The 11,073-nt window shown below is 41.4% G+C and overlaps 2 protein-coding genes across 2 annotated transcripts; one reads left to right on the top strand and one right to left on the bottom strand.

The window, feature by feature from the left end:
• Positions 1-47: 47 nt before the first annotated feature.
• Positions 48-5,771, top strand: LOC127600344 (collagen triple helix repeat-containing protein 1-like). The gene is made up of 4 exons (XM_052064856.1): positions 48-286; positions 2,463-2,681; positions 3,615-3,831; positions 5,322-5,771. Exons 1-4 carry the CDS (start codon positions 128-130, stop codon positions 5,462-5,464), a joined length of 738 nt encoding a protein of 245 aa, XP_051920816.1. The 5' UTR covers positions 48-127; the 3' UTR covers positions 5,465-5,771.
• A 455-nt stretch (positions 5,772-6,226) lies between these two features.
• Positions 6,227-10,973, bottom strand: LOC127600327 (mitochondrial folate transporter/carrier-like). The gene is made up of 7 exons (XM_052064824.1): positions 10,578-10,973; positions 9,017-9,167; positions 8,860-8,945; positions 8,477-8,631; positions 7,298-7,411; positions 6,976-7,121; positions 6,227-6,860 (listed from the first exon to the last, which is right to left on the bottom strand). The coding sequence occupies exons 1-7, from the start codon at positions 10,768-10,770 to the stop codon at positions 6,737-6,739; spliced, it is 969 nt and encodes a 322-aa protein (XP_051920784.1). The 5' UTR covers positions 10,771-10,973; the 3' UTR covers positions 6,227-6,736.
• Positions 10,974-11,073: the final 100 nt, after the last annotated feature.

Raw genomic sequence — 11,073 nt, 5'->3', positions numbered from 1 at the left:
ATGTGGGACATGCTCTCATGTGTGTGTTGCTGGGCTGTTTGCTTTGGAACGGTTTTCTTCAGGAGCGTTGGCTGGCCCCTTCCCGCTGGTCCTGCCCTCCTCCTGCATTCAAAGAGTGCAAACTTGGATGCGAGTTGACTCTTCAAAAGCTCTCAGCGAGATGCAACGTATGATGTCTCCTCTAGCTCGGCGCCTTTTGCTGCTGCTCGTCTGCTTGACTTTGTCCGTGTTTGGCGTGGAAAAGGAGAGAATTAGAGGATACCGAAAGGACCCTGACGCTGATAAGGTAAGACACATTGCCAATAACTCGGTCGACATCACGATAAAGCGATGTGACGTTTTCCATGGAAGGGGGAACCTTGTGGACGACCGTGCTGCGTCCCGGATGAGTGCCACTTTTTATTTATAGTTAATAAGCGCACGTTGATGTTTGAGATAACTGAATTGATAGTACATATCAAATCCACAGGCTACAGTAAAAAATGGCCAAAACGTGAGTCCGCGCTGAATTATCTTTATTTTGGCCCCTTGAATTATGTGCTACAGTTTTGGAAATGTGGCGGGGTCAGCTGGTTTTTCTATTATTTCAGCTATGGTTTGGTGACAGAAATTAGGCCAAACGGGAAACACACGACCTCCGTCTTTATCTATTTATACTTTATCTGTTTAAACATCTGTTTCAATGCCATCAAAATGGAACCCATATAAAGATATACTTTATATTCTCATCACTTTCTTTTTTTTTCATGCACTTTTACTAATCAGGCTAAATCTTTGCATGAATAGGATTCATAAGTAGCCTAGTGGGTGGCCAGCGGTGGGAAGAATACACACACATTCTCTGTCTGCTCTTGGGCATTTATCAAATGAAAGAAACTGTTTATTTGGCCAAGACTTTCCAGACCTCCCATTAAAAGTCTATACATCACACTTTGAGAAGCCTTGAGGCACCATTTTTGCTCTCATAATCTTCCCAAAGATCTTTAGTACTTATGAGTTGCACTTTTCTCACCGCAGTGATAGGAAATGATGAACAGCATGTTGTCCTACAACGTAATCTTGTGGCATTGGGAACTCAAATTACACTTGGCTATCTGGGTGAGGTCAATATTTCTGTTCAAACAGCATTATATTGATTATCATAAAATGCCCTCCACCCCCTTTTTTTGTATTCACCGTGGAGTGCTGCGGTCCTCAATACAGTCTGTCCCAGCCGAAGCATTAAATTCATCTGAGTTCTTAAACCGTTGGGCCAAATACAGCCTTCATGCGTGGACAGTAACGGGCTGTGCGTTTGGAATATTCAGTATTATTCATACAAGCAGCACCAAACTTTCAGCTGGAAGGTGGTATAAAAGTCTGCAGTGTGGCAGAGTGGACAGTGGATCCATTCATTAGTTTGCTGTGAATATCAAACTAAAATTCAGCACTGAGATGTTTTCTTCATTTTCATGTAAATCAAAGCACCACTGAAATATCTTGTAGAGCTCATACTTGGTCAATTAGTGGGGCCAAATTTCAATGATATATTCCAGAAAATACATCGTCAGCTGTTTTTGACCACACACTTCCCAGTTTCCTTCAGAACTGATGTAACGTCAACAGATCGATCCTGCAAAACCACTCATGGCTAAAACAGACCCTTAGCCATCTGTTTCCCCAGCTAATGTTAGCACACCACAAATCCCTTTAATGGAGGCATTTTTTTTCCAGATGCTCATCTTCTAAAGTATAAATTTAGATTCCACCCGAGGGATTCAAACGGAGATGTGAAGTAAAGGCTCTTTGTTCTCATCTCATGGCATTTTTTTCAACGTAATGTCTCTTTGTCATGCAAACACTGCTCGTTCAGCAAAATGCATTAACAGTTCGTCAGACATTCATTTATGGATATGGGCCAGTTTGTGTTTCTTGTCCTTATGGATGGGAATCATGCATAAAATCTGAATATATTTAAATAAAGATTTCAGGTTCAGCTAAAAATGGAACAACTGTATAAACTATTGTCCATGCATTTTATGATTGACAAAGGGAACTTAGGCAGAGTTATGCAGGGCAAGGTCTTCATTTTGAATGGGTCTTTTTTTAGCAGCCCTGTGTCTGTATTTGAGTCGAGTTGAGTAAGATGTAACATTTCTTTAAATATGGCGGAGAGACCATGAATACAACAGAGATGCGTGCTCAGACAAAGTAATATTGTAGCTAGCCTTTCAAATCCTATTGTCAACACGGCAATATGTAATTCAGATGCGTCATGGTTGTTCCTGGTCCCATTGCATCTTATTTTCATTTTTGCTTACACACCAATGTCAACCCAGTAGTCGTTTGTAATTTTCTAGGACTTTCAAATATTCTAGCTGGCAAATTTAAGGTGTTCACTTTGCAGGGACTTTAGCTCTCAGGAAGCACCAAATTAAAATTCTAAACATCCACTTTCGACCCCGATTTGCTTGTTCCGGTAGTATGGCAGCTGCATGCAGGGTCCAGCAGGAACCCCCGGCAGAGACGGAAACCCTGGCGCCAACGGCATCCCGGGAACGCCAGGCATCCCTGGACGTGATGGTCTCAAAGGGGAGAAGGGCGAATGCATCAATGAGCTCTTCGAGGAGCCCTGGAGGCCCAACTACAAGCAGTGTGCCTGGAACTCCTTGAATTATGGGATTGACCTCGGAAAAATAGCTGTAAGTACAATTTGCATGCCAGACAGAATGCAAATGGGAAATGCATTTATAAAAATAAGTCTTAAAAGATATTGTAACCACGATTACATAAACGTACATTATTTGCCACATATTATGGAGCTGGAAAATGTTACAGATGGGAAACGAGTATCAGTCTAAGCAGCTACTTGGTCAGACCAGAGCAGGAACACCCAATTTCTGTGAATGGTTTAAATCGTCACGCCTCCCTGTGAGTCATATTCAAGCTATTGATTTAGTCTGTGTTAGTTGCTCATACATACAAGCCCGGTAGCCCAGTGGTTAGCACGTCGGCTTCACAGTGCAGAGGTACCGGGTTCGATTCCAGCTCTGGCCTCCCTGTGTGGAGTTTGCTTGTTCTCCCCGGGCCTGCGTGGGTTTTCTCCGGGTGCTCCGGTTTCCTCCCACATTCCAAAAACATGCGTGGCAGGCTGATTGGACGCTCTAAATTGTCCCTAGGTGTGAATGTGAGCGTGGATGCTTGTTCGTCTCTGTGTGCCCTGTGATTGGCTGGCAACCGATTCAGGGTGTCCCCCGCCTACTGCCCGAAGACAGCTGGGATAGGCTCCAGCACCCCCCGCGACCCTAGTGAGGATCAAGCGGCTTGGAAGATGAATGAATGAATGAATGAGTTGCTCATACATTGCACCCCACTCCACACCGAAATAAGCAAAGTCTTAAAGCATAGTTTTTTTTATATTTCATGCAACTGTGGTATGGAAGGGTGGTCTGCACTTCACTTCATCAATAAATAGTTAATACAGAAATACATTAAAAAAGCCCACTGAGGTTTAGATTTTTCCAAATGAAAATAGCATTCTACTACATTGCGGTGGCGATTTGACCTTTTTTTCCCCCCAGCCCCGAGTAGATCATGACATCAAACGTTGCATTCTCCTGCGCTGTGTCTTGTAGGACTGTACGTTTACCAAGCTGCGCTCAGACAGCACCCTCAGAGTCCTCTTCAGTGGCTCCCTCAGGCTCAAGTGCAAGAACGCATGTTGCCAAAGGTGGTACTTCACATTCAATGGAGCAGAGTGTGCTGCCCCACTGCCCATAGAGTCCATCATATACCTGGACCAAGGCAGTCCAGAGCTCAACTCAACCATCAATATCCATAGAACATCCTCAGGTATGATTACTGTCCAAAAGTTCAATTGCCTCTTGCACAACTCACTTGGAGTAGGTTCCAGCTCACCTGTGACCCGAATGAGGACTACCAATTTCGAAAATAGAGAGACAATCTTGAAAGAAGGAAAACAACCGTCCTCTTGTGATGGCTGGGGTGACATCTTCCACACTGTGCTCAGTGGGTCTCTTTAACCTTTTCAGGGACAGCGGTTACTACAGTGGGCAGCCGTCAGGTTACAGGTTTTCATATATTTTCAATAGTCCACCTTTTTCAACCCTTTATAAGCATTGTGCTTTTCACTATAAATACAGTTGACTTGACTTTCGGTCATGTGGGAGGGAGCCCAAAAAAACGCACGTGGGTATGCGTAACAGATACATCAATTTTATCGGTACCATCACACACTCTGTCCACCTACAAACAGTATATACTGACTTAAGGCAGATGGCAGACCCACTTCCACGAACAGGTTGCCATTCAATCAGGGCACATAAAGGTAGACATTTTACAAACTCATTCACACCTTTACTCGGTGGAAATGAACTCACATTGCTTATGTGGAAGTCAGCTGAGCAAACACCATTAGTTACTTTTAAACAACAATGACTCGTAGTTTGGAGATGCAGTACTACCATACACATGCTAATAGTGAGGTCTATAAAGTTACAGTCCTATATATGACATTAGGGATGGGCGACTGGTTAGCAAGTCCGCCTCATATTACAGAGGTACAGGGTTTGATTCCGGGCCCTGGCTTTCCTCTGTGGAGTTTGCATGTTCTCCTCGTGCCTGTGTGGGTTTTCTCCGGGTACTCCGGTTTCCTCCCACATTCTAAAAACATGCACACTAGGTTAATTGAACACTTTTGTCACATCATGTGATTGTGAATACTTGTTCGTGTATGTGTGCGATTGGCTGGCAACTAGTTCAGGGTGTCGCATGCCTACTAGAAGTAGCGATAGGATAGAAGCTGGGATAGGCTCCAACACGCCCGCGACTCTTGTAAGGATAAAGCCCTTCAGATAATGAATGGATGGATGGATTGATATTTCGGATGTACTGATCCGAATCACGTGATCAGAAATAGGGCCAAATGACAATTTTCAGATGAGAGATCAGGCATTTAAAAATATCTTTTGATTTATTAAAAATGTTGAAAAAATATATTTTTAAAGACCTCTTAAGCAACAAAGGAATCCAGATGTACACATATATTGGCAAAAGAAAAAAATATATATATACATTTTCCACTATAGCTTTTTTTTAGCCGCCACTGTGGATAATTCCTGAGCAGTCACATTGTTCACCTAATTTAGCCAGAATTAAAAGGGAAAAACACATTTCATGTGGCGCCATTAAGTTCTATGGTTCAAGGGAAGTCAACATTGGGAGAGGTCACATCACAATACACCAGTTTTGTGGTCATGCATTTTGGGTGTTCCCTACAATTTACATGTGCTGTCTTTGTCTCTGTTCTTTTTCTGTGTCAGTGGAAGGACTCTGTGAGGGTGTCAAAGCAGGCTTGGTGGACGTGGCTGTATGGGTGGGGACCTGCGCTGACTATCCCCGTGGTGATGCATCCACGGGGTGGAATTCGGTTTCCAGGATTATCATTGAAGAGCTTCCCAAATAAAAACCGTTACATAAGAGGAATGGGGTCAGCCCCGGTTCACATGAGAGTATGTTATATCGTCTTCCAAAATGCGCAGTTACGGTTTGCTGACGCCTCACAACCACACTGATGGGAACTTCATGTTTTGTGGACAGAATTTACGATTTGAAAGGCCATTCACTTTGCCAGGAATAACAAACTGTATTGTAGTGTAATTTTTCTGTTTGCTGGTGCTCTCGGCAGTAATTGCCAATTGGTTAACGTACTCATTTGACTTTTTTTTTTACATTGCACTTTCAGTGTTAATAAAATAATTTTTTAAAGCTTTTTCTAAACGTCAACATGCATACTTTCAATTATATTTCTGCATTTAGTTAAGCTGTATTTGTTAACACACACACGGGTAAGTCAAAAACGATCTGCACTTTGTGCTGCAGTGTGCGCTTGTGTCTAAGTTCGATTCAATTTTCCCTGCAGGCTGGAACTTGCGTGTTGTGTGATTGCGATCAGAGAATGTTTTGATCAATTGTTCCACGTGTTTTATATACACATACATGGGACAGACATGGGTTAAACTAGATGCAAATTCAAATGTAACTATAGAAAATAGATACTCAATGACAAAGCAAAGCAGGCTGAATCGAAACAAGATGTTGCTCCAAACAAAAAATAAATCACAGGAAGAATTTTGAGGGTGCATATTTGTTTCTCCAAAGCAGAACTGAGGAATTATAACCTTCTTACGTTGTTCTTTTCTTCTGTGAATCAACAAGACAATTCAGGCAAGAGTGCAGGTCTAGGTTTATAGCAATAAAAAAAAAGTGCCAGGCATAGAACTGTTACATATACTCCATAAATAGAAATGTGTTTGAACAACATATACTTTTTTAAATTTTATTTTTACATAAAGTTAATTCTTAAAAATGGATAACAAAGTTGTATTGATTATCCACAGCGCATCTCATTCTTCAGACAAAATCGTACAAAAATCTAACTTTGACATTTCAATTTTGTGAAGTCCTTTGCAGACATTTTCACATCTGTGTAAAGACAAAAAAACAAAACAAAAAAAAAAACATTACATCCTCAAGGGTGCAGCACAAATGTAGAGTACTAGCCAGAAATCAATCAACCGCACTGAGAGGTTCAGCAAGGACACTTGAAGCCTTCCTTTTCAGTGTAATATGCACTGAGGTTCATTTTACGGGTACCGATATTCTGACTGGCCATTCAGTCACTGTTGCTGTGTTTGGCACCTACGCAATTGTGTATCCTGTTTACTGTTGGACCTCGCTAACTTGGGCCAAGGAGGAAGCGGGAGACATTTTCAAAAACTACAAATGTAACGCAGCAGGCTGGAGTGACACGAATCAGGTTTGGGATGATGCCTTTGTAGAATCCAGGGGCGCCTTCATTCCTGCAGTGGGATCAGTGAGAGTTACACATGCCATCTTTCTCATCCACTCAGCGCTAGGACAGACTTGTAGAAGGCATCACTGGTATACCGTTCTGACCAAGCCACGCTAGCATACCTCCAGGTCCGTCTGATGACATCCACAACACCGTCATATCTGTTGTGCTGGTCTTGCAGTCGAGCTCGCACCACTTGATATGGGTACGTCGTAGCCACAGCAAATAATTTGGACAGTGCCGCCATCGTGATGTATTCCAATGCATTCTATCGAATGGGACGGAGTGATCGAAGAAGCAAGAAAAGTCTCAGCGAGTGAGTCATACGACATACTATAAGTCCATCAACTGTGGTCTGCCTCTTGAGTCAGCTGAAAGGTGTGGAGTGCTATTAAACTCAGTTGAGACTGTCTGCGGCTCACGGGGTTACCGTAAATGACTCACCAGCTTTGCATCTGAGTGAATTTTCTTGTATTTACTGTAGTCTCTCTTGAGCTGCTCGTAGGCCATGAACTGCAGCGCACCATGGGATGTTCCAAAGAGACCGGGAACGTAACCCTTTAAGATAATGCCTTGTAAGTAATTTGATTACGGTAACTTTCTCAAATGTCATCTCACAGCAAAACACAACATGCAATACTTGCTGTCATAGGGGAATTTGAAGTAATTACCAAAACGCAGAGGATATAAAACAGTGAATACACTGACTGATATGATGACCAATTGCACATCTAATATGTTTGGTTCCTGACTCGTCTAGCTCGACAGTGGAGTTAAGATACTGTATGATTCATCGTCTGATTCAATACAGTTTTGCACCACTGAACAATGTACGTTAATTCAATGCAAAGTGAAAACAGATTTGTTTCTAAAAACATCCTTCATGTTTGAAGATAATGTATTGACTGCACGAAACACTGATTATAATACACAGAAACAAATACATTTTGAAGGTTAGCCTCCTTGGAAGTTACCATCGTTTTCATGGCGTATGTATACACAGCAACGGCATGATTTTTTCACAATTTTGAAGCCTCATTTTTTATCCTTGGCACCATTGGTATGGAACTTATTACAATTTGAAATGGTCAAAATTACGGCATATTTTGGTGTATTTAACTGTGTAGATCTGTTTCTAATCAATCATGATAAATCAATAATTGGTCTGTATAGACAAATAAAAAAGATAATTTCTTCATTTGTTGTTTTTTAATTGGCTTTATTGCGTATTGACTAATGTGGTAGGCCACATTTATGTTATTCATGGTTGTTATTACTTGTATTATTAGCACTTAGTGAAGGGTGATTTCAAAATTTTGCATTTGGCCAATTCAAAAGCAAATGATGCGGTGATGTACATAAAATTGTTTTTCATTATAATTTAACTAAAGTACAGTACAACAAAACATCTATTGAGTGGCCTGGTTCTCACAACGTTCAGTGGAGCGAACGTTTGATTACGTTTCAGATTATCAGAAAAAAAAACAAAGTGCACCACAAAAGTGTAGTAGTGTTGTCCTCTAGTGGTGACGACAGAAATAGCGGTCAAATGTACTGAAGTAGTCACATCCGTTCTGGGTTTGCTTGGAAATACAATGACTTGTGGCAGAGTTGATGACTGACCTTGTAGAGACCAGACACCCCTTCCGTGCGGTAGATCTTGAACAAGGCATCCAGCATCCCCTTGTATTGTTTACTAGTTGAGTCAGAACTGTACTGCAATATAAGCCTGGTCTTGGTCACCCAAATGGGGTTTGTTATGGTGAGCGTTAGAATGCCTGAAGTGACAGGGAAACAGATGACATCGTATTTGTAATTATGACATGCTTTTCAGCTGTTCAACTTCACAGAAGGACGTTTTGAGATGTCAAACTTAATTTGGACAGGGTGAGAGAAGTTTCTGTTCATGTGGAGCAAAACAAAGTCAATTTGGATCAGCATTATCAGTGATTCCTGTTCAAGCAAAGAGGTAGTGTGTGAACAAACAGGGTATAGTTTAAACTAACCTGCTTCGGCCGCAGACACCAAATGTTCGGTAGCACTCAGTTCCGTATGGCGGCCTTCCTTTACGTAAGCTTTGATTGCATTGTAGCTGTGGATGAAGCAGTGTGTCATGGTACAAAAAAAGGTCGTGTAAACAAACAAGTAAACAAACAGACTTACAAGAAAAAGTAGAGACCCCAAGAGGCACCAGCACCCCACACATTGGGTGTTACTCCTTGGTAGAGTCCTCTCAGTCCTTCATGGTGCCACACACTCTTCATGCAATGCAGTATGCCATTATACTTGGGTCTCAATTCCAAACCATCACTCACTGCAGCAAAAATATATGAAAGTGTATTTAGTCTTTGCAAGTGACGAATCAATCACAACACTCAAACATTTGTTTTAATGTTTTACGCTGATAGTCGCCAAATAATTTTGAGCACGGGTTTAACAGTTTAACCTTGACTACATTAATGATAACACGGTGGCTTTACTTAAAGCTACATGAATTCTATTGAATTAACGACTGTCAGAGCATTGATTAAATATTTGACATCCAGCTTCAGGTCATTTACCTCACATGCTCTTTTTGTTCATTTCAGTGCACTAGTACGGTGATTCTCAACCTTTTGTTCAGTGATGTACATCCTGTGATTTTTTTTCTTCCCCAAATACACACTAATCAATGCAAAGCATTTTTTGGTTGAGAGAGAGAAAGAGAGACTTAAAACAGCCTGCTGTGCTGTCATGGTTCGATTTATACCAGAGACCAGATTTGGAAGCCTCAGAAATGTGAGGCAGATGTGCCAATGGCCCACCGTTCCGCTTTCTTAAAACTCACTTTCAATTGTTGCTGACGTTTGATTGATCACTCTAGGTTTTTAGGATAATGCAATTAAATAGTCCAATGAATACAACGTTTATTTTATGAGGTTATATTTTTCTGAAATACTGTATATTCATAGTCTAACAATTATTTTTGAAGGATTTTTTTTCATGGATTCTAGGTTTTAAATAGATTTGAAAATGTCACGTACCTCCACGGGATACTGCCATTTGAGAACCCTTGCACTAGTAGAACCACAACTAAACATTAGTAGAATGACTGCCTTACTAGGAACATGTTTTTTCCACTGCTAGTGCCATTTTTGGCCTGCCGATATCACGGTAAGATGATCAATGATATTAAATAAAAACGCAATGATTTTGATGTCCTTGATATTAAATAGGTGCGCAAACAGCTTTTAATAAATACATTCAGTACTCATTATATTGCTTTATACATTAAAATGAGTATATTTTTAAGTGAAATAGAAAACTATATAATAAAAAAATGCTGATAATTTTATTGTAATACAGTATTGACAGTATCTAATAGTTTAGAGCAGTGGTTGCTAACCTTGTTCGAAGTACCAAACCCAACCAGTTCATATGCACATTCACCGAACCCTTCATTAGTTAAAAATATGATTTTTTTTTAATTTTAAAAAATTCAAGACATTAAAAACGCATTTATGAAAAAAGTAAACACAATAAGTATAAAGTATACGTTTTGAACAAAATGAACCAGCCAGTGATGGCCAAACAGGCGTGTCATAACTAATAGTCATGTTGAGTCAGCAACCTCCGTGGCAGAGGCTCGGTCGAACCCCTGAGACTGATTCACCAAACCCCGAGTGTTCGATCGAACCCAGGTTAAGGACCACTGGTTTAGAGTACGTTGATATAAGCACCTCACCTGCAAACCTGATTTTGACCAGGTCGAGAGGGTGAAGCACCAGCGTTGATACAACTCCTCCGCTTAATCCTGCCACCAAGTTTTCTACCTTCACACGTTTGAAAACCTGCAGGACATGTCCGGCGAATGACACAGAAGGGCCTGGTTTGCCATCACTAACGCCGACGGTGCCGTGATCTGGGCCAGCGCTCATGTTTACCTATTTTTGCCGTAGCTCGCAAAAGCTAACTGCGTTTAAACCACGTGATCACAAGTCTCCAACGAGTCTATGAGGTAAATCATAGTCTTAGCTCTATTGTCGTCACGGTGTTGCTGCGATGTAACTTCTTTGAATGTCTCATTATGAATCCATGCTAAGTCGTGACCCACGTTTTTGGCATGTGGCGTCAAATTAGTGATGTGTCGTTCGCGAACGAGCCGGCTCTTAGAACCGGCTCTTTGAAGTGAACGATAGGAGCCGGAAGGGGAGGGTTACACACACACGCGCGCGCGCGCG

Source organism: Hippocampus zosterae, chromosome 5, assembly GCF_025434085.1.
Source record: "Hippocampus zosterae strain Florida chromosome 5, ASM2543408v3, whole genome shotgun sequence".
Taxonomy (NCBI): domain Eukaryota; kingdom Metazoa; phylum Chordata; class Actinopteri; order Syngnathiformes; family Syngnathidae; genus Hippocampus; species Hippocampus zosterae.
This window is presented reverse-complemented; position numbering and strand designations above follow the sequence as displayed.

Excerpts from the sequence above, each read along its gene's own strand:
- LOC127600327 (XM_052064824.1), bottom strand. The coding sequence starts at position 10,770 with ATGAGCGCTGGCCCAGATCACGGCACCGTCGGCGTTAGTGATGGCAAA. Across the intron at positions 8,946-9,016 it reads TGGGGTCTCTACTTTTTCTT|CTACAATGCAATCAAAGCTT; the intron begins GTAAGTCTGTTT and ends CTTCATCCACAG. Across the intron at positions 8,632-8,859 it reads GGTGTCTGCGGCCGAAGCAG|GCATTCTAACGCTCACCATA; the intron begins GTTAGTTTAAAC and ends CTGTCACTTCAG.
- LOC127600344 (XM_052064856.1), top strand. The coding sequence starts at position 128 with ATGCGAGTTGACTCTTCAAAAGCTCTCAGCGAGATGCAACGTATGATG. Across the intron at positions 287-2,462 it reads AGGACCCTGACGCTGATAAG|TATGGCAGCTGCATGCAGGG; the intron begins GTAAGACACATT and ends TTGTTCCGGTAG. Across the intron at positions 3,832-5,321 it reads TATCCATAGAACATCCTCAG|TGGAAGGACTCTGTGAGGGT; the intron begins GTATGATTACTG and ends TTTCTGTGTCAG.